At 44.4% G+C, this 24123-nt stretch overlaps 1 protein-coding gene across 1 annotated transcript; it reads left to right on the top strand.

Annotated features, from left to right (window-relative positions):
* On the top strand, positions 1 to 24123 carry LOC111979252 (TSC22 domain family protein 2). Its single transcript, XM_024009658.2, is given in 8 exon segments — positions 1 to 2458; positions 11014 to 11088; positions 22738 to 22789; positions 23717 to 23749; positions 23751 to 23768; positions 23770 to 23815; positions 23818 to 23847; positions 23850 to 24123. Coding segments are annotated over 8 exon segments (2253 nt in total). The 5' UTR covers positions 1 to 701; the 3' UTR covers positions 24092 to 24123.

The raw sequence follows: 24123 nt of genomic DNA, 5'->3' as shown, positions 1-24123 counted from the left end.
GTACGGTACCCACGATGCAGTGCGGTTGTACATAACTAGCCTGGGCTAGCTAGCCATCTTGACAAGAATGAGGGAGGTAGCCGCTGTTCGGATTTTCAGTTCCCAGAAGTGTGAAATAGAGACGATTTATTCTTGGAAATGTGTTACATATACCTTTGAAACAAGTGTTAGTATTGAATCGTTTTAAGTTCCTAAGTCAAGAGGAGAGAGGAGACTTGTTCCGAGAGATGTCTTACATACTTGTCCCAACGTAAAGGAGTGTTGTTGTAGCCAGCTAGCTAGTTSAGTGGAGGTACGGGCCCGCTTCACAGTCGGACTAAAGTAGCTGCCGCAGCTGGGGAACTCTATCTGCGACAGCCGCCATCTGACAACTACGGGGTCCGGACATTACTTTACTGAACAGGCCGGTACGGACGGATCAAAGCTTTGGATCCGTTATCGAATTACTACTTCTATTGGCAAACGCTACATTGCTGGACTTGGAAGGGTTGGTCTTCAATGTTATGAACTCGTAAAATGCAACAGGAGACGAKAGGAGGAAGGAACAAGGATGACTCATACTCCTCTTGATAATAGTTAAAAAAAACTTACATCGATGCAAATTCGCTGTTTCAGATAGCCAGTTGTCAGCTGATATTAGCTAACTCACTTGCTTTTAACGCGAGACATTTAGACGGGAGTTGTGAACGCAGGCTCTCAAAATGTCTAAAATGCCGGCTAAAAAGAAAAGCTGTTTTCAGATCACAAGTGTGACACAGGCTCAGGTGGCGGCCAGCAGTGCCACGGACGACACGGAGAGCCTGGACGACCCAGACGAATCACGGACTGAAGACGTGTCGTCGGAAATATTCGATGTGTCCCGGGCCGACTTGGAGCCGGAGGTATGTGATCGAAGTTCATCTGAGGAAACCCTAAACCATGTAGGGGAGCAAGAGGCACCTGGCGTTATGGCCCCACCGCGTAGTGTACCTAAAGTTGGGCAGATACCTGCAATGTCGGGGCCTCCAAATGAAGGTTTTGCTATTCGAAAGGCAGGAGTGGCAGGCTCGCCTCATGTTAGCCAGCAAACACTGGGAAGTGGTTCGTCAAGCGGCCTCCCTATTGCTCAGTCCGGGCTCATGCCACAGCCTGCCCCAGTGGTCAGTTGGGGGGCTACAACAGTGTCAGTGAGCACATCCCAGCCAGTAGTGACTAGTTTAACCCCTACTTCTGCTATGTCATCGACAGCAAGTTGCAGTTCACGTTTCAGGGTCATCAAACTTGACCATGGTACTGGAGAGCCCTTCAGAAAGGGCCGATGGACTTGCACAGAGTTCTATGAGAARGACTCAGAAGGTAACACTGTGGTTAACAGGACTACGGATAACATTAGGCATGCCAATGCATTTGACCCCAGCGCTGACMGGGACAGCGGGCTGGGGTTGACGGGTGGTGCGGTGGTTGCACCGTCGACTCACTCCGGCCAGGGCCTAGACTCCATAGTGGACGCTGCTGCTCTTAACGCCTTGCACGTTCACCCAATGGACACAATGCAACAGCAGCAGCCCCACCACCAAAACTACAACATGGGGCAGCCTGGAACAGCCACACACAACACTTTCCCCACCAACAACCTCATGGCTGTCCCAGGTCAGCAGCCAACGCTGAGTACTATCCAACCTGCTGCCAACCAGAACCTCTTTCCTGTGGGGCTCAACGGTCTTCCTCAAAGTGGCATTCACATACAGAAATCCCCAAGCATGACCCCTGCAGCCCTGACCCAGACGCTGGCTTACCCTCCCCAGCAGCTTCCACTGGGACAGCACATGCCCAACCAGCCCCCAGGCCTGCCCCAGAACCAGGCAGACTACTACCAACAGAACCAGCCTGGCATGCAGGCAGTGGCCTCAGCCGGCCAGACCCTCTATGTGGGACAGACTGTGGGTCAGGGCCCGTCACTGGTCATGACTCCCGCCACCGGGGTTCCGATGCTGGGGCAGGTAGGGGAGATGGCAGCAGTGGGGGGAGGAGGTTCTTTACCTGTCAGTCAGCCAGCTTCAGGCCTGATGAGTGGAGGTGTGGGAGGTGTTGGATCATTCATGGTACTGGGCGGAAGCTCTACTCTGCAACAGCTTGTAGGTCAGTATGGCCCCACGGGTATTCGTCAACCTGTCGGCCTCCACCCTTCGCCACCCGGCACCCAAAACGTGCCCATCATTGTGTCCAGTGCCTCCAGCGCCACCACATTAGCCCCCACCGCCATGCCAAACCTGACTGCCTCCTTGTTGCCCGCGCAACAAGCCCGCGATGGCAGGGGGGCGCAGGGCCTCCCGGCGGCTGGGTTCAGCCATGTGGAGGAGGGCCAGCCTCCTGCCTTCTCCGAGAAAAACCTGATGAAGATCCCTGAGAGCCTGCAGCTGGCCAACAACCCCTCTGTGAACAGCCTGTTTGGAATAGCCATAGACGGGGACGAGGACAGGTAAGCCACCACCTTTCACCCTGTCACAGTTTACCATTTATCATATGGAAGGGAATAAATAACCTGGCTAGAAAGTCAACAAAATGCTGTCGGGCCACATACTGGAGACTCTTAAGGGCAGGGCCATTCAGACACATGACTGAGGCCTAGCTAWTAATAGCTTATGTGAAACAATAGCTCAATCTCATATGTTGAGGTTTAAACCATTTTGGCACTGTTTCTCTCTCTTAAGCAGTACAATTAAGGGCTTATAAGTAAGCATTTCACTGTAAGGTCTACACTTGTTGTATTCGGAGCATTTGACAAATAAGGATTGATTTGAATTGGCAGGATTTTTATAGCAGTGTGGAAAAACATTGCAGCTGTGGAGTGGTTTTATGAAGCGTGGGGGGGGGGGCATAAGCATGTGTGTGTGTTCACAAGGGGGAGGGTCTGTGTTTGAACTCATGGCTGCATATAGCATCCAGTCAGCCATCTCCCTGGACATGTAGATGGACTGGAGAAGAAGAGAGAGCAGCGGGTGCGTTCTGGAGATTTCTTTCCCCTTGTCACGATGACGTCTTGTTATCAGTGGTTTGGTTGGCGTGGCTGGACAGACAAACGGGGCTTTCTTCCAGGGCTCTGTTCAAAAGTAGAGCACTATGTAGAGACTAGGGTGTCATTTGGGATGTAGCATAGCTATACATGGGAGTGGAGGGAGCAGAGGGGCACACAGGCAGGAAATATGTTTCTCAGTAGGCAGACTCTCAAAAGGGAGCTGGAGTGTAGCTCAAGTAAACCCCCCCCCCCCCAACTTAACACCTGGGTTAGATAGCAATGAGCATACATTATTATTAACTCCTTACTGGTGTACAGAAGTGTATGTACTCGTGTTGCTTTGATGTATTCTGTTGTCAGTTGTTAGTCTAAATACAATGTTGCTGACTTGACCCAGGCTAATCTCCAGCTATCCTAATTCTGTTGCCATCRCACGTTAGAGGTCCAATGCAGATGTTTTTATGTCAATCACAGGAAAGTCACGTTTTTGACTGCACTCGGCCTTTAAGGACATTTCTAAGTTGATGGCCTCTGTAACAAACTTGCAAAATAAGCTTATAGCCAGCCACCTTCTACACTGGAGGCTAGATATTCATTATGTCTTAGTCCTCCTGTGTGCTTGACCTTTAAAAAAAAAAAGTTAGCTCCTGACCTAGAAAAAGGCTTCCTCATTGAAGTATGGTGGAGGCTGGAGCTGGTGTTTTGCCACATTTCATGCTATCAGAATTTCCATTCACTTAGCTAGTAGACCCCACTTAGGAAAAGGTTCTGAGAGGATGGGCCAGGAGTTGGTGCAGTGCTGTTGGGTGTTTTTTGGGGGGGGTAAGTCTAGCCACGTGGATTGCTCAAGGACTGTTGTTAGGCTGTATGATGTGTATACATTTGATACAGGAGTCACGTTTTTTTTATAGATAAGATAGGCCTACAAACAGATATATTGAAGGATTGACTACAGTCTGACATAGGAGCTTTACAGATGGTGACCTTTGACTGAAAATAGTCATTTTAGTGCATACAGTTTAGGAACTAGACTTCAAAGCAGATGATCACATCCTAAATTATCATACAGATTGGGTTGAGGGGGTTTGAGTTGAGGGGGTTTGAGTTGAGGGGGTTAGGGTTGTTAGGGGTGAGGTGTCACTCACACTTCCTGTTCATATGCTAAAACTTTCAGTTCCTGAGTTGAGTGCTCGTCAGGGTCGGCAAGCGTTGGAGGAAACAGTAAAGTGCCTCAAATCTCTTGGTGGTTTCCATATACCTGTTTTATAGACTGAAATATAGCCTAGACTAGGCAGCATATATGCAGCAGCACAGGCATTTTGTTTTCGGTCACATGTCCTACAATCGTTTGACCCTTTTTGTTGATTTATGAGCCCAACTTGCCTTACTGGCTTTTTCAAAAAATAGTTTTGTGTGTTTTTGCAGCACATGTTTTTATTTATTTTGAAAGTTCTGGTTCTGCTCTTTGTTGATTCATGAGCTTAACTTTCCTTTTTAGCGTTTTGAAAAATAGATTTTAGTTGTGTGTGTGAACATGTAAGTTACCCAGTTTTGCCATTCCTAAGTTGCTGTGTTTAAAACGGCAATGCAGGACAAGAAATCACTACTAGTTGTCACGTTCTTCTGCCATACATACTTTTTTCTCTCTGTCTGAAACTTAATTGAAGCTCGTTSTTGTCAGTCACCCACCGTCCCTTGTCAGGAGCTGAGTGGCGTAGGAAACTGCAATGCCTCAACCAAAACCACACTGTGGCCCTGGCTGGCGAGACCTGGCTGTAACTTTGCATCTGTTTCAGTGCTTCCAATGCCGTCATATAGCTGTGGCGCTGTGCCACGGCAAAATAATTTTCACCACGGCCCAAAAATATGTAACATGGAAAAATTATTTCTGCTGGGGCACGCGTTGAAGATGCTGTAACAATTCACATGTACTTTTCCTCTGCAAACGAAACGAGTTATAAAATAAGTAAATCTGACAACCCCGTAGTAGAATAGTTGATCYTATTTACCTAGTCGGCTTGTTGTGTGTTCTATRCCAGATAAATATTCAAGTTACCTTACGGAAACAATTACCTGACTCGAATATAGGCWGCAAAAATAGGCCCCGTGACCTTTCAGGCTCCGTGCTTCACATTTTTTCAGAGGAAATGCTCTTCTGTGCATTATGTACCACCCCAGTGTCTTTTGTGCCAACGGGGAACATCCTCTGTTGCAGTGTCGTGTGCCAGGCCCCTTGACTGACGGACAGGCATAGAGAGGCAAGGCAAACTGGCAGTTGTTGCGCATCAGTTAAGTGTTGAATGACATTTCTGTTTAGAGGTGACTGAGGTATTCCCAAAACTCTAGGACGCCGGCGCAGAGTGAGTGGTGTTCCATGGAGTCCTATTCTATAATAATGTTTCCAGATTGGTGTGTAGGGTAGGCATGTGGGCTATCTCCCTTGTTTACATCAGGGCTATAACATCTAGATCCAACTAACCAGTTGTAAGTTTGTTTCCCCATTCTCACAATAGAAATCAAATGCCATCAAAGATGTTGGTGATATTGGGTTTCTAATTTGTTGCTGTGACTGCAACTGTTACTGTTATTGTAATGAGACTAAGTCATGATCTGATCTGTGTTGCACATTCTGCCCACATGTTTTAGAATTTGTAATGGGACATCCCCTTCCCTCAGCATTAAACTGCTATTGTAATGGCAAGTTCGGGAATGTTTTTTTTTTAGGCAACTGTTGCATCATTCGTAAGTCAGTATCCCCCCTGCCAGTTCTTCCTGCAAGTGATTACTGTAGAGCTTAGCTGTGTCTTGACTCTTATCTCACCCCCCCCCCCTCCAGCCATAGATAGCCTGAAGATGGATGATTTAAGCTGCTCTCCCCCCATTATCTACTTTTTATTTCAGATTGACAGGCTGACTACACCGCTCGCATTGCAAAATAAATTTAGAAATCTTTTATTCATTTATTGCACCCACACTGCTCACGCGCGTCTGCTTTGCCAAGGGCTAATATAGGATTCAGTTCTATTTCTGATGCAGATTGCGCTGCAAGTCCTGCCTCTCCCATCTCCTCATTGGTTTATAGAAGCAGGTACCCACTTGCCATCTCTTCATTGGTTATACCCACGTGGGTGACAAAGACGAACGAGGTCAGTGGCGGTAAWGCACCTAATTTATGAAAGTTGCCAATCGCAATACAAAGTCTAGAAGAAAAAGCCTGGAAGGAGGAGAGATGACTAGAAATGATTCGGTTGACTATTTTGTGTGTTTAATTGGCGGAGTAGAGGACCTTGTGCATTTCAGGTAAAATAACAACTCAATGTTTATATCCCAGGACAAATTAGCTAGGAACAGCAAGCTAGCTAAAATGGACAAATTAGCTAGCAAGTGCAAGCTAGCTAGCTAAATTGCCATAAATGTTTAATGCTTTTCGACCTGTCCCCAAATTAATATAATTGGTTGAGTTTGTTTTGATATTTTAACCTGTGTGTCGTGAACGCGTTTAGTGTGGGGAGACAAAATACATTTATGCACGATGGCGCACGCGCGCAGCCGGTTTGGGTTCCGTGTTWGAGACGTTTAATGTTTGCCTGATRGTCGAAAAACTTATTGCAGAACATTTTGCAGCTTTATGCGGTGTTGTCGGAGTAACAGACATTTTAGGGGAAGATGTTTAACGAGATATATTTGTATAATGAACTGGGGCTATTTGTGTACAGCAACAAAGTTTAACAACAATTGTAGCCTAATTGACCTTATGGTGTCAGTCAGTCTCTGTAAATCACCTAGTGGATGGAATGTGTTATAGGTCTATGTTAGCTGAGCTGTGCATCTTGACTCAGCAGCCCACTAGGAGACAAGGAGGGATTGACACTGTGAAATGAGCCAGTGTGGACAAGGAGGGATTGACACTGTGAAATGAGCCAGTGTGGACAAGAGAGGGATTGACACTGTGGAAATGAGCCAGTGTGGACAAGGAGGGTGTCGGGAGGGGGGGTTGACAAGGAGGTGAGTCTGGGTGGAGGGGTGTGTGTGTGGACAAGGAGGTGTGTCTGAGGGAGGGGGGGGGTGGACAAGGGTGTCTGGAGGGGGGGTGGACAAGGAGGTGAGTCTGGGGGAGAGGGTGTGTGTGGACAAGGAGGTTTGTGGTTTGAGTGTGCGTGTGGAATGTGGGTAGAGGATTGGGGGTTGGGATGAACTTTAAAAGTTTTGAGTACAATAGTCTGCTAGGGGAAGTATATGTATTTCATGTCAGGGTGTGTGTGACAACGAGTGGCACTTGGCTTTTAACCCCAGGGTATCCGGTTGTATCCTGAGGGGCCTGGACCACCACTGATCACTGTGTCCTGACTCGCCTGCAGCCCCTGCTACTCATTTACAATGTACCTAAAGACATTAGCCTGCATCCAGCTCTATGTTCTTCACATTCATACCATTCAGCAGGCCCTTTCTGGCTAAAATGGGTGAACAGAATTAGCCTACCAATGTTAACCTTTGCACTCATCAGCCTCTCAAATCCCGCCTGCTTTTTTTTTTTATATTGCTATTCTAAAAAAAGGTGCATTGTTCTCTGCGGACCCACTCTGCCGGTCTCTCCATTGTCCTATTTAGGTTCTCTTCTCAGTCATCACCTCTGCTCCAGGTACAGATTYCCGCCAATGTTTACAGAGAAAGGCACGTCAGCCATGGCTACAGAAAGAAAGGCGCTTCAGAAAGAAATGCTCCTCAGCCCCCGATTGAATAGATTTACTGTACGTCACAAAGGGCTAAAGCAGAGATGTTATTTATGCACGGTATTTAGGTGAGTTGTGTTTTAAGTGATGTGTGTTTGAATAGTCGAGGCCTTTCCTTTGCTCCACTTTCTTATCCGTGTAACTCTGAAAGCGCTGATAGGTTGTCCAGGTAGGTTAAAGCAATGTCACAAACTTCATATCCGTAACTTTTCTGCCTAGSCTATCCACATCCTTACAAGAGTATGGGAAAACACGACATGGCCTATAGGACATACAGTGAGTCCAAGAAACCACAGTTCCACGAAAGTCAGTTCCCTCGACTCTCTCCATAGTTTTGTTTTCCATCACCCCTGCTTCCTGATTTAGKGGCCAACAGTACAGGGGAACATTCCCAGAAGTGTGGCCATATTTATGAATTTACAGAGTGGGCATTGAGCCCCGTTCTCYTACTCCCCAACACCCCACTGAATTAAACCTGTGCCGCAGGGGGACTCCAACAGAGCACTGGAATCTAAATAGTCTTGACCTAGTTCTGCCCAGGCTCTGATGGATGGGACAGATGGCCTCATGAACACCAGGAGAGATTGCTTCTTTCTAGGGCTGGGAATTGCTAGGGACCTCGCGATACGATTTCGCCATACTTRGGTGCCGATACGATATGTACTGCAATTGTCACAATTCTATATGTTTTAAGATTCAGTGTTCCTAACATATTGCTCACCATGTCTGCTGCAGAGGAACAAGATAAATCTGACTACGTTTTGATCAGTCATGGAAATAAATTGCAAACAATATCTTGGCTCACCATTTTCAAAATTGGATAGAGAACAAGCTATAGATGGAGAAATACTGGAGTTTTGGTGGCAGTACAGCCGACTAGTGCAAAAATATTGCGATATTGTCAAAAAAATATCCCGATTTATGTAAATGAATTGATTCCCTCCCTCCCCTTCACAAAGTCCCTATGGCTTTTCACATGCTCAGTGAGGTTGCTCCGAGGTCCAACACCCTGCAAGCAAACCAACCAGCCACCAGGCTCACTCGAGGCGGTTCTGTGTGTGCAGGGGTGAACRCCGCCAACGTTTGACCCAGATAGAAATGGTTGACATCAATGGAAAAGAATGGCTGAAAAGGTTACTTCTGTTGAACCGGTTGTTCTGGGTCATTAGTTTTGCTTGAGGGCGGTATTGAGTTAGGTTAGGCACCTTTCAACTATCAGTCATGTTGGAGCAAAGTTTACTAGTAGATCTTCAACCAATTCAGGCCTATGAATGAACAGCTTACCTTGGGATATGGCTGCTATCTAGGCTACCTCAGTCATGGGCTGATGGGCGTGTTGCTTCATGGGTTGAGGTCTGTTAGTTTAGGAGAAGGTAGAAGGTTACAACCAGTCATAATTGGGCTAGGTGTCCTTTCAGAGTCGGGAGATTTACAACTTGAAAACAGGAGAGGATAACCACTTCAGTTCATCTGTTACATTGACGATGGTGTTCTAGAATCATGTGATCTAGGCTTGGGCGGTATACTGGGATAGTTTGAAATACCGACGGTAGGATTTTCAATATTGTCAAYAACAACAAAAAAGCMTTGCAGGGTTGTGTGCTTTTACCAGGTAAGTTGACTGAACATATTCTCATTTACAGCAACAACCTGGGGGATGAATGAGCCAATTGTAAACTGGGGATGATTAGGTGATCTTGATGGTATGTGGGCCAGATTGTGAATTTAGCCAGGACACCAGGGTTAACACCCCTACTCTTATGATAAGTGCCATGCGATTTTTAGTGACCACAGAGAGTCAGGACACCCGTTTAACATCCCATCCGAAAGACGGCACCCTACACAGGGCAACGTCCCWGTTAACTTAAGCAGTGGCATAGCATTTGCTAACTATCTAARATGTGCCAAATAAATTGTCTTCAGCTCAGGACTCCAGCTATGCATTTGGTTTGCRAACTTGCTAGCTATGTGGCTAATGCAAGATCAATCTTCTTGGTTAACGGCAGAGACAATCAATCCCCTCCTGGATCAAGATCCTTGTTGCCTAAATGTGTTTTGTGTGTACAGGAACAATATGAAGGTATGCCAGTCTGGATATTGCCCAACACTAATGTAAGCCCAGCCGAGCCCACAAACGACCTGCAGCAACTCTCTCTCCTAAGCTTGACCGGTGATGTAATGTCCTCTTTTACATGAGTGTGTGTAAACAGCTAATTGACTGGCATCGGTTAAATTATTTTAATGATTATTTTTTTTTTGTGAGCGCAATGAGACTGCGCAGTTTTCTCTAGAGATAAATCTGATCAAGCTGAACTGTTGTAGTTTCCAACAGGCCAATATTCTACATAGTTTAGTGCAGAAAACGTGGTAATAAATGACAATGACCATAATCCATTGCTCACCTACTTGTCCGGTCTGGGTGTTTTCTTGTCCACCTGCTGTTTTAGGTTAATGTGTGGCAGACACGGAGGGGGAAAAGAGACAGAAGAATGCTTTGTGGAAAGGGATAGAGAGCAGTTGCTTCGCGGTATCTCTACCTGAAAATACATGAGACAAGTTTATGAATAGTTGCTATTCAGCAGTCATAAAATAACGACTTATTTACTTTGAACTACTAAAATAGTGTGTTTTTTGTTGTCAGATTGCATAGGCAGCAGCTCTATAGARATGAGATGACTTGGAATGAAATAAAAGTCATCAAATAAAACTGAAATATTCTATTAAAGTGCACATGTGTAGTTCAGTTTATGGACATGGGGCTTTGGGTGGGGGGCATTTCTCTGTCCTCATGGAACATGGTGTGCTTGTGGCCTCCAGGGCCCCATAGTCAGGACATGGGAGGGAATGGTAACCATCTGAGCTCGTCCCCTTTCAACACAGTGGTTGGCAAAATAACTCCTTCTCTGCAGAACTCAACACTTAAGCGATTTTACAGTTTTTGCCTCAGTTGCCTGTGCTGCATTATACATATTTTTAAGAGTACGGGGTTAGATGTACATGTATTGTTTTCTCAACAGGCACTTGAAACACCCCCCCCCCCAGCAAATTTTATTTGAATATTTGTGAATTACATACTGTGTGCTCATTTTGAACATGTGACGGACGATTTACTGAAACGCCTTCAGGCACAGCCTCTGTCCTCCTATCTAGTTAACCATGCACACAGGGTGTTCTTCTGATTTTAAGACATTTTAATAATACGAGAAGGGTTTCTCGTTTTCTCCTGTCTTCTCTGATTCATCCCCTCTCCTTTTCTCTCCTGTTTTCTTTTGACTTTGGTTGACACAGGACCCCCTCCATGGTGTTCTACCGGGCCTTCCAGTCTGGCAGCAGGCTGCAGGACTCTAAGGCCCACAATGATAGGTACTGTACTGGACTGGACTGGATGGGACAGGCCTGCCTGTGTGTGTTTATGGTGCAGTGCATAGCAGCTCAGTAACAGTGAGCTTTCCTTTGTGGATGTGCATGGATGGAAACCGCATGGCAGTGGGAATGTTGGCCAGCCAAACCTCTCACACTCAGCCAATAGGACTGCATCAGTACATTTACATTTTAGTCATTTAGCAGACACTCTTATCCAGAGCGACTTACAGGAGCAATTAGGGTAAAGTGCCTTGCTCAAGGCCAAATCAATAGATATTTCACCTAGTCGGCCCAGGGATTCGAACCAGCGACCTTTTGAGTTACTGGCCCAACGCTCTTAAGCGCCAGGCAACCTGCCTCCTCGGTAACACTAAGGCCTACTAAAGCGCATAAACAAACAGTTGTTCCCTGAACCTCCCCTCAACTGACTTAGAGTCGTGGCCAAAAGTTGACACAAATATAAATTTTCAAATTCTGCTGCCTCAGTTTGTATGATGGCAATTTGCATATACTCCAGAATGTTATGAAGAGTGATCAGATGAATTGCAATTAATTGCAAAGTCTCTCTTTGCCATGCAAATGAACTGAATCCCCCAAAAACATTTCCACTGCATTTCAGCCCTGCCACAAAAGGACCAGCTGGCATAATGTCAGTGATTCTCTCTTTAACACAGGTGTGAGTGTTGACGAGGACAAGGCTGATTGAGTTTGAATAACAGACTGGAAGCTTCAAAAGGAGGGTGGTGCTTGGAATCATTGTTCTTCCTCTGTCAAGCATGGTTACCTGCAAGGAAACACGTGCCGTCATCATTGCTTTGCACAAMAAGGGCTTCACAGGCAAGGATATTGCTGCCAGTAAGATTGCACCTAAATCAACCATTTATCGGATCATCAAGAACTTCAAGGAGAGCGGTTCAATTGTTGTGAAGAAGGCTTCAGGGCACCCAAGAAAGTCCAGCAAGCGCCAGGACCGTCTCCTAAAGTTGATTCAGCTGCGGGATCGGGGCACCACCAGTACAGAGCTTGCTCAGGAATGGCAGCAGGCAGGTGTGAGTGCATCTGCACGCACAGTGAGGCGAAGACTTTTGGAAGATGGTCTGGTGTCAAGAAGGGCAGCAAAGAAGCCACTTCTCTCCAGGAAAAACATCAGGGACCGACTGATATTCTGCAAAAGGTAGGATGTGGCCCAGAAGTTAATTGACAGCATGCCAGGGCGGATTGCAGAGGTCTTGAAAAAGAAGGGTCAACAMTGCAAATATTGACTCTTTGCATCAACTTCATGTAATTGTCAATAAAAGCCTTTGACACTTATGAAATGCTTGTAATTACACTTCAGTATTCCATAGTAACATCTGACAATTATCTAAAGACACTGAAGCAGCAAACTTTGTGGAAATTAATATTTGTGTCATTCTCTCAACTTTTGTCCACGACTGTACACTGGTCAGTATGACACTGAACCGAGTGGTGCTAGAAAGGAAACTACTTTTCAGTCATAATATGAAGTCCTCTATTTAATCATCTGATTATTCCTATTGAACATGACGCATCCGATACCTTTCCCTATCACGCCTACGTACAGAACAGATGATTTGCCAGTATATTATGACCTCCCCTACCTCTTTCAGACAGCTAGACGGAGGGTGCATTCAGGGGGGGCAGGACGTTCTTGAGGAGTGTCTATGAAAAGGGAACCACACCGTGCCTTCAGAAAGTATTCACACCCTTTGACTTTTTCCACATTTTGTTGTCTTACAAAGTAGGATTAAAATGGATTCAATTGTCTTCTTTTTTTTTTTTTTGTCAATGAGCTACACAAAATACTGTCTGTCAAAGTGTTAGAAAAATTCAAACATTCGTATAACAATTATGAAAAAGAACGATCTTGATTAGATAAGTATTTAACCCCCTGAGTCAATACACGTTAGAATCCCCTTTGGCAGAGATTACAGCTGTGAGTATTTCTGGGTAAGTCTCTAAGTTAAATAAAAATAGCTTTCCACACCTGGATTGTGCAACATTTGCCCATAAAAAAAAATATATATATATATGTATGTATGTGTGTATATATATATTTTTTTTTATTATTCTTTCCACATCCTTTCTAAACAACCATTTTCAGGTTTTTGCCATAGATTTTCAAGCAGATTTAAGTCAACTGTAACTCTGCCACATCCACTGACTTCTTGGTAAACAACTCCTGTGTAGATTTGGCCTTGTGTTTTAGGTTATTGTCCTGSTGAAAGATGAATTAATCTCCCAGTGTCTGGTTGATAGCAGACTGAACCAGGGGTTCCTCTAAGATTTTGCCTGTGCCAAGCTCGCGTCAGTTTCTTTTTATCCTAAAAAACTCCCTAGTCCTTAATGATTTACATACCCATAACTTGCTGCAGCTACCACTATGCTTGAAAATATGGMGAGTGGTACTCAGTAATGTATTGGATTTGCCCCAAATATAACACTTTGTATTCAGGACMAAAAGTTAATTGCTTTGCCAACATTTTTCCAGTATTACTTTAATGCCTTGTTGAAAACAGGATGTATTTTTATTCTGTACATGTGTCCCTTTTCACTCTGTCAAGTAGGTTCGTTTTGTGAAGTAACTACAATGTTGATACAGACTTTTCTCATATCACAGTCATTAAACTCTAACTGTTTCCTCTGGCAAGGACACCTGTATCTTGGTAGTGACTGGGTGTATTGATACACCATCCAAAGTGTAAGGAAGAACTTCATCATGCTCAAAGGGATATCAATGTGATATTCAATGTCTGCTTTTTTAAATTTTTATTACCCRTCAACCAATAGGTGCCCTTTGCGAGTCATTGGTAAACCTCCCTGGTCTTTGTGGTTGAATCTGTGTTTGAAATTCACTGCTCGACTGAGGGACATTATAGATCATTGTATGTGTGGGGTAAAACACTGTCCATGCAACTTATTATGTGACTTTTTAAGCAAATTATTACTCCTGATCTTATTTAGGCTTGCCATAACAAAGGGGTTGCATACTTGTTGACTCAAGACATTTCAGGTTTTTGTGGTTTTATTAATTAGTAAAAATGTTGACACATGAATCCCTCTGATATTATGGGGTATTGTGTGTGTGTGTGTAGATCAGTGACAAAATATATTTAATCGATTTTAAATTCAGGCTGAAACACAACAAAATGTGGAAAAAGTCAAAGGGTGTGAATAGTTTCTGAAGGCGCTGTACATGAAACCATATCTGAGGAGAGCAGCAGCACCAGATTGGAAATGAATGCACGTCGTTAAAACGACACTCAGCTGACACCACTGAGGAGAACTGCACACATACATATGCAGTCATTTCAAACACCTGACCAACCCACAATGCTGTGTGCCTGAGCCACGCTAGTACTAAAGCATTGATTGGCTGACTGACTGAGTGCTTTTTAACCGGGACGCTGCAGTAATATCATGTACTTCTTCCGCCTGGAAGAGTACATGCGGATTTCAGTTGTGCTGTGATTGTTTGGAGACTTTACTGTTACTGCAATCACCTGGAATGTCTATCTCTAGTTGGTTTCCATCACCACCAGCAGCACCACAGGATGGCGAGGGAGGAGGGATGGCATCGGTGCCCTCGGCCCAACTTTCTGGTTTAACTTCCTGTTTCTAGAGGTGCTGTATGTAGGGTGCTCCGTAGGCACACACACACCCATGAGTGTCGGTTTCCATGGCAGAAGCGCAAACGGGCCAGGCTCAGWTCATCTGTAGATCTCAATGGTTCCCTTGGCGTGCTGAGTTGGCATTTCATGTCAAAGTTCCCCCTCAGGAGGCTGAGAAGATTACTCTGGGTAWTATTTGGTTAACTATCTGCATTGACCCTTTTTTGCACTAACTCTTTTGACTCTTCACATACGCTGCTGCTACTGTTTATCTGTGACTTTATTCCTAGTTATCTGTTCTGTACATAACTACCTCGTACCTCTGCACATTAACTCTGTACTGGTACTCCTTGTATATAGCCATGTTATCGTTACTCTGTACTGGTACTCCTTGTATATAGCCATGTTATCGTTACTCTGTACTGGTAACTACCTTGTTATATAGCCATGTTATCGTTACCTGTACTGGTACTCTTGTATATGCCATGTTATGCGTTACTCTGTACTGGTACTCCTTGTATATAGCCATGTTATCGTTACTCTGTACTGGACTCTTGTATATAGCCATGTTATCGTTACTCTGTACTGGTACCCTTGTATATAGCCATGTTATCGTTACTCTGTACTGGTCCACCTTGTATATAGCCATGTTATCGTTACTCTGTATCTGGTACTCCTTGTATATAGCCATGTTATCGTTACTCTGTACTGGTACTCCTGTATATAGCCATGTTTGTTACTCACTTGTACTGGTACTCCTTGTATAAGCCATGTTATCGTACTCTGTACTGGTACTCCCTTGTATATAGCCATGTTTATCGTTACCTGTACTGTACCTTGTATATAGCCATGTTATCGTTACTTCTGTACTGGTACTTCCTTGTATATAGCCATGTTATCGTTACTCTGTACTGGTATCCCTTGTATATAGCCATGTTATGCGTTACTCTGTACTGGTACTCCTTGTATATAGCCATGTTATCGTTACTCTGTACTGGTACTCCTTGTATATAGCCATGTTATCGTTACTCATTGTGTATCTATTACTTTTACTACGTGTTTTAATTTTCTATTATTTCTCTTTTCTTTTCTTTGCATTGTTGGGAAGGGCCCATAAGCGTTTAGCTGTTATTTCACACCTGTTTTACAAAACGTGACAAATATTATTTAAAAAATGTGTAAGTTATTCAACCTAATTTTGAAACAGATTGTGCCCTGACAACATGATTCCATAGAGATTGTTCCGATGTCTCTCAACATCATGCTTCACCGTTTCCTCCTAATGTTTACTATGGATGGATGCCCCATTGCCAATTCTCCAGACTGGTCCCTGTGTATCTGTTAATTTTTTTTTTTCCTAGTTATGAAAGGAATGTGCTTCCAGTCACACATGGTTTTGTAAAGCCTTTCATGCTAGTAGCAGGTATGTACTCTCAAAGGTGTCAAGGTAGTCAAGTCAACCTGCAGGTACTGAACATGTGGACTGGTCTTGCCTTTTGAGCTTCGTGCTGGTTTTATCGTAAGCTAAGCTGAGCCAAAGGCCCCAACTGGGTTTCTCTCCCTCACTGAAGCACCAAAGTTACTGATCCTAGTGACACTGAGGCAACRGTGGCCAGGGGCAAGGTATGACAACTATTCCAGGTTCCCACTCAGTCTTCGTCAATGTCAGAGCTCTTCATCACTGTCCACTCTTCGGTGGGTAATACGTCTTAGATTCACCTTCTCTTGAACCCTTGAGGTTTCAGCCGTCTCGGTTGTTCTGCTTGGAACACCAAACCCCTATTTGAGCTCCATTTAAGCTCTGTCCGGTGCTTGAACAAGGTCAACTTTACAGAGTTGCGTAAGATGGGAGATAAAAATCCCCCCCAACGGCTTTTTGTTTGATCACAGCCCAACCCTTGCCCCTGTGGGCTCTGACGAACAGAGGTGAATTGACACCTTTACCCACGCAGAGCCGGAGAAGTAGCTTTATGCCACCAACGGTACATGTTCGAAGTCAGTGTCTCGAACAAAGAGGGAGGCCTACGTGGCTTAACTAGAAACTATTGRCTTAAACTATGTCAGAACAGGTTTCGGCGAACTTGTAACATCACCTGGCCACACTTGTTTTTCCTTACAACAAGAATATCACCACAAGTGTAATTTTGCTTCTTGCTTCTTTTTTTCTTTCCTTTCAGACACTCAAAGCTGCCATGGGCTTTGGTAACTAGTTATGTTATTTTTCTTGGCCTATGTAGCAGTGTGTAACCAACCCTTCATGACTCAACACCAGCTTAATTAAAGCCAGCTGACTTTGTTAATGCAGTTGATTGTCCAAATCATTGGACGGACGAGATGCTTTTGAAGGAAGCTGTGACTGTTCCACATCAACCATAAACGGCTGCTAGCATCACAAAATGATTGTTGTTAGTGTCACAATAGATACTCTATGTACCTTCTCAGATTATACCAGGGGTGTCAAACTCATTTTGCCGCTGGGGCCAAATTCAACACCTTCAGACCTTCACTGAGTTTCGGGTGGTCGCACTGCAAGAATTATGCCAATGGAAGGAGTTTAGTTTTTTCTATATAGATGCATAGGCCCACCAGAATGTCAAAAACAGTACATGGTAGGTACCGTATTAAAGTAGCTTCATTTGAATGGGCACTGCCCAGACTGATCTATGGTCCGCTAGTTTGTGGCAGCTCTGATCGGTGCTGAATATCATCATGGGCGCTAATCCAGCACTAGCTATCTTTGGCAATCCCTCAGTCCTTTACACTGAATAGCAGTGTCTTCTATTCACTGTGTCTAATGGTCAGAACAGACTGTCCTCGTCGTGGTCACATTGACCTCTGCCACAGTCGCATAGTAAGACTCTACCATCCCCCTAAATATGTTGGGGGGGGGGGGGGTGTCCGTGTCCACCACACCCCACCCCTGCCAGTGTCCACCAGTGGCTGGTTTTATCCAGGCTCATCTTGAGCAAACCTGGAAGAACCACACTACTCTTATTTTATCCTGTAACCCGGGCCTGTGCTATGTCATGTTTGTCTTTTCTGAGCAAATTAATAAACAAACTCCCCTTCAGTCTGTCCCAGCATCTAAATCCGTAATGCTGGTATTTAACCGTTTACGCCCAGTTAGGCAGTGTACATACTGTACACTCGCTAGCTAGAGAGCCCAATGTTTACATTAGTCATTTGGCAGACGCTTTTATCCAGAGCGACTTACAGGAGCAATTAGGGTTAAGTGCTTTGCTCAAGGCCACATCGACAGAATTTTTGTTTTTTCACCTACTCAGCTCGGGGATTCGAACCAGCRAACTATTGGTTACTGGCCAAAGCGCTCTTAACTGCTAAGCTGACATGTTTGATGTTGTGTAAGATTTTATTAAAGTGCCAAAGGACCAGTGACATGGCGACAACAGTGTTTGGTTTAGGCCTACGTCACATGATTAGGCCACATGTTTAGGCCAGTCCATGATTGCATTCATGCATTTGATTTAAGAATTTCAACTGATTTTAGTTTTTGGTCCCACGCCAGTGAGACCAGTCTGGAGATATTTGGACTTGGGGCCCACGGCGAGGTCTGTGCTTTTACAGAGCAAGAGATCCGTCTGGTCAGACCTTTTTGAAAACTTGCAGAAAACTTATAGAAGGCCTGTGTGTACACCTGGAACTAAACAATTTAAACACATTAAAGTTTGTGTTTTGCCTGCTTTCGTCAAGGTTTTTGTTGGCCTACGTAACAACTCCCTGACAGTGGGGACCTGCCTGGCTTCGCATGTGTTTGCTTTAGCCTGCCTGGTGGACCAGGTGGGCAGGGACAAATACTTTCAATACGTTTCTATTAGTTCCATTGCAACAGGCAAGCACAGATGGAGTTTTAMATTTATTATTTTAAAATTGTGTTTTTAGAGGTTTTGGGGGAGTGTGCCCACTGCCTCCACGCATGTGACATGTTTGTCTTATTCTGTCTGTCTTCATTACCCATCATCCTCTTGTCGACGAGCTCAAAGAGGAGATTTAGTGGTACAAATGATGTCACTGGACTGGCTGCAGAGCTAGGAGGGCATTCCTCTGTGGAGAAGCCTGCTGATGTTAATCTGCTTGTACTTCCGCCCTTAGACAACTAAATTGGATGGTGAAAGAACAGAATGTCTTGTGTCGTGCTCCAGGGCCATCCAACACTCATTTTGAGGGAAGCTCTAAGTGTGTGTGCGTGTGTGTGTGTGTGTGTGTGTGTGTGTGTGTGTGTGTGCTCATTAGAGCCTGAGACATCAAAAAAGCAGCAGCTGTCTTACTGGGTTCCTAGCCTTCTAAAGTATGGATCACAACAATGTGATGACCGTTGTAGAATGGCACTGAATATCAACCCATTCAATCAGTCACATATCTGGTGGTGAATACTGCATACACACATACACACACACACGCGCGCGCTGCGGGCAGTTTTAGGTACACCACCCGGTTCACGAAAATGCTTAAATCCTACAGACAGTCACGTGGCCGTGGTTTGCTATATAAAGCAGGCAGAAGGGCATCGCGACATTCAGTTACTGTTGGATTGAACGTTAGAATTGGTAAAACAAGTAATCTAAGCGACTTTGAGCGTGGTATGATCGTCGGTACCAGGCGGTTCCAGTATCTCAGAAACGGCCTCCTGGGGTTAACACGCACAACGGTGTCTAGGGTTCACAGAGAATGGTGAAACAAACAAAAAMCATCCAGTCAGCGGCAGTCCTGTGGGTGAAAACAGCTTGTTGATGAGCGGTGGAAGAACGGCAAGAATCGTGCAAGCTAACAGGCGGGCCACAAAYAGGCAAATAACGGCTCAGTACAACAGTGGTGTGCAGAACGACATTTCAAAACGCACAACTCGTYGGTCCTTGCCACGGATGGACTAGTGCAGCATACTACCACACCAGGTGYCACTCCTATCAGCTAGAAACAAGAAGTGGGTCCAGTGAAATCACCCACACTGGACAATTGAGTGGAAAAACAAATCCCGGTTCCTGTTGYRTCATGCTGATGGCAGAGTCAGGATTTAGYGTAAGCAGCATGAGTCCATGGCCCATCCTGCCTGGTGTCAACGKTACAGGCTGGTGGTGTAATGGTGTGGGGAATGTTTTCCTGKCACAYKTTAGGTCCCTTGATACCAATTGAGCAATGGTTCCATTCCCTGACGAATTCAGGCTGTTCTGGAGGCAAAGGGGGGTCCGACCCGGTACTAGATATGGGTGTATCTAGTAAACTGGCCACTGAGTGTATACTGCGCATTTAATCAGGAAAATATCTTGCATGTCTTTCAGATGATTTAATTGGCTAAGATAAAGGAGATTTTATAGTTAGTCTTTCAAAGGCCTTCATGCATATATTAAGCATGAYGCGTCATGTGAACAGCTTTGAAAGTAATGCTGTTTGTCAAATGTTGGCTGTATGGTTCATATGATATAGTATCAATGTCTTATTTCATGAAACCACACAAATCCTTTTTTGGGTGTGGGGAGGGGTGTGGCCCTTTTACTAAACTTAATTTGAACCTGYATTCTCGTGCCTAACCTACTCCAAAAATGCATGCGAGCTATAGGCATTTATGTTACGGGTTTTCAAAAGCAAGGTGATAATTGCGGATCCATTCCATTTTACTACTTCCACAGTTTTGTGGAGTCATTCCCACTTGGATACATGCCGTTGGCCTGAGTCGTAAACCGCCATTTGATTTATGATTAGTGGCGTAGTAACACTCTCGTTTTTTAAAACTTGTTTCTATTTCATTGACGTGATTTATAAATAACTGGATACATTTACCATTCTCTCCCTGCATGTGCACCAAGGTGAAGGTGACTGCGGGAGCAGTGAAATGTATCCCCGCCGCATACTTGTCAACCCATGTCTTCTTGTCGTGTGCGGGTTCTTGTTACATTTTTCCCGATGTAGCCTAGTGATATTTACGCCATCCAGTGTTTTTGTAGTGTCCTTTCGCTCAATCACGTTCGATGAAAGCGTACTCTCTCAACCATGCGCTACACACTATCCTACGAACTACCGTGCTGTCCCGGTTCTCGTAGTTATTCCGGACCATTGGTCCATTACAGGGAACGAGGCGGGGAACTATTGCTCAATACTTTAGTTTCACCGTCGCCCGTTTTCGATAGTGGAGCGTTGGTTTTAAGTGTGTCGTTGATGCGGACTGGGTTTGTAGTTGTCGTTGATGGTTTTGATTTTATATTTTCTAAATTAGGTTGGAAATGTTGTTTCAGTCTGATGTTTTGTGAACACGTTCGATAAATGTAGACTACATTTCCAAAAAGGTCACGGTGCAGAATTCACACCTGTCGTTGAATGAATGCATGTTAGTGTAGTTTATGTAAAAAAAAAAATAATGCATATAGATTTGCCTCAGCCATGAGAGTACAACAATACATACACACACACACACACACACACACGCACACACACACACAATTATCGAGGCACAAAAAAAAGTCAAGACTTATTTTCATTCTGGTTCTCATAACTGCTGGACAGGTGTCACAAGATGTGTTGTGTAGTTTTGTCAAACTTTTACGTTGCACGTTCATCTCGTGATATTTTGATCGCACAGTATAGGAATGTGAGTCATGTCTCCATTTTTAAAGATGCACTATTAAGAAATCGCTCCGCCATTTCCTGGTTGTTAAAATTCGAATTGTTAGCCTAATTTCAGTTTGACAAAACAAGTGTAGTGTAGACAATTATTGTTTCAAGCTGGTGTACAAAACCAAAAGGAAAAGATGCAAAAACTTAAAAATGAGAAGCGTAGAAATAGCGCATATAGACAGCTCTATCGCTTCTAAGACTTGCTTTCAATGAGAATATATAACTTGCATTTCTATGCGAATTTTGTCCTGTCGTCCAAAAAGTTACATTGCAGTGTTAATGCGGCCATATGGCTGGCCTTTCTCCTATAGGCTTTGCTGTGACCTACATTGAACTGTTGTCTAGGTCACTGCTAGTAGCTTAGCATGCTACTAGTTCTAGTAGCGTGGCATTCATATCTTAATAGGCTACCTTTTAATATCATAATTGTCACTGATGCTTTACTTAATTTACTGCATTTGAAGCACTTATGATGTATGATAGAGTTAGGATATTTGAGGAATAATATGGAAAAAAGTTCATGACTAATCAACCTGGTCTCAGAGCATTTCGTATTATTCTGTACCTAAATGGGCTGCAGGGTAGCCTAGGGCGGCAGGGTAGCCTAGTGGTTAGTGTTGGGCTAGTAACCGAAAGGTTGCAAGTTCGAATCCCCGAGCTGACGAGGTACAAATCTGAATTTGTTCTTAACTGACTTGCCTAGTTAAATAAAGGTAAAATAAAAAATCTGAGACACTACATGTGTTATGCTTCATATGGTATGTATTAATTTGTGGATGTCCATCACCCATTTCCATCACCCATATGATATGTTACGAATTTACAATTCGTATTGTGTGTTACGAATTCTAGCTAGCCGGCTAACGTTAGCTGGGCTAGGGGTTTGGGTTAAGTTTAGGAGTTAGGTTAAAGGGTTAGGGGAAGGGTTAGTTAACATGYTAAGTAGTTGAATGTAGCTAAAACGTTGAAAAGTTTCTAAAATGCTGAAGTTGTCCGTGATGCGTCAAACTCACAATCTTTGGGTTGCTAGACATTTGCGTTATACATCCTCCCTAGTTTTAGTTTCTGCTTTAAGTAACCATCTGTCTTTATGTAACATATACTAATTTCAGTGTCCCGGATTTACATTTACTATGTTACGTTTAGTCTGAGACMAGGCTGGGCTACTAGGCTACTTTTCACTTTACTTTCATGATCAACTGGCCCATGGTATCTCTCAGGGTTAGGGGAAGGGTTTCTTTAACTTTTAACATTTCTGACACTAGAAACTAGTGTCAAAACTAGTGTCAGAAATGGTCAAAGTTAAAGAAACCTTTTTTTAAGTGTATGAAAAGTAATCAATAATTAGTTCAATAACCCTATGATTGTCTAATATTCTSCTCTATTCCTTTTACAGTGCCTCTGGAGCCAGTGTTGTTGCCATTGATAATAAAATCGAACAGGCGATGGTAAGTGTCTTTTTTATTTAATCATATTTATTTWATGGTATCATTTGCTTTCATTCTTGTTTTAAACAGTCTCTTGTTGAAATCTCATTGTTGAAATGGAACTACTGTATTGCAAGGAACAAATCTCAACTCATGTCATGTTTTAGGTTCCTGGTTTAGGTCCCTCCTTGGTACTTAACTGAAACTAAAGTAATTAAAATAATTTGCCATCTAGAGACTCCCTGGTCTGAGCCAGTTGCTGACAAGGACGAATACAAGCATAAATTGTGGTCTGACTTATCGCTGACTTCATTGCCCTTCCGGGCCATTTTTGTTTGCGAAATCATCATGTGCCTACAGGGTTTGCTTTGTTCAGTTAATGTACATAGAGCAGAAAACAACTAGCCTGTCTTCTCGCATTGGCTGTTAACAAGCTATGAGGTCTTTAGCTCGCTATGTCCTTTTCCTCCCACTGAGGATGTTAGCGAGCTAAATGCTAATAACTTGTTCCTGCTCTGTCCTCCCACTGAGGATGTTAGCGAGCTAAATGCTAACAACTTGTTCTGCTCTGTCCTCCCACTGAGGATGTTAGCGAGCTAAATGCTATAACGTGTTCTGCTCTGTCCTCCCACTGAGGATGTTAGCGAGCTAAATGCAACAACTTGTTCTGCTTCTGTCCTCCACTGAGGATGTTAGCGAGCTAAATGCTAATAACTTGTTCTGCTCTGTCTCCCATGAGGATGTTAGCGAGCTAAATGCTAATAACTTGTTCTGCTCTGTCTTCCCACTGAGGATGTTAGCGAGCTAAATGCTAATAACTTGTCTGCTCTGTCCTCCCACCGAGGATGTTAGCGAGCTAAATGCTAATACTTGTTCTGCTCTGTCCTCCCACAGAGGATGTTAGTGAGCTAAATACTATAGCATGTCCCTGTTTTTCTCTCCCTTCAGGACTTAGTGAAAAGCCCATTGATGTATGCAGTGCCGTGAGGAGGTGGAGGTGCCTGAAGGAGCAGATCAAGGAGCTGTTTGAGAGGAAATCTATGCTGGACAGGAGAACGCCGTGCTGAAATCCCTGGCCAACGTGACCAGCTGTCTGAGCTCTCCGTCTGGCCGGCCGCCACAAACTCCTCCTGCAGCACGCCTCCCCAGCAAGGGGTGGCCAAGGCCAGCCACAGCTCCAGGCCCAACCTCAAACGCAGCCCAGCTCCAGCCTCAGCTCCAGGCCCAGCAACTCCAGCCTCAGCCTCACCAACTCCAGCCCAACCCCAGCTTGACGCCAGCCAGCCTTTGCTGCAACCGCAGCCCAACGGCAACTCCGCTTGAAGTGCATCCTCCCCAGCAGGAGAAAAAGAAAA

This window comes from Salvelinus sp. IW2-2015, linkage group LG19 (genome assembly GCF_002910315.2).
Source record: "Salvelinus sp. IW2-2015 linkage group LG19, ASM291031v2, whole genome shotgun sequence".
NCBI lineage: Eukaryota > Metazoa > Chordata > Actinopteri > Salmoniformes > Salmonidae > Salvelinus > Salvelinus sp. IW2-2015.
Note: the sequence above shows the minus strand (reverse complement) of the source record. Positions and strands in the feature narration are given on the sequence as shown.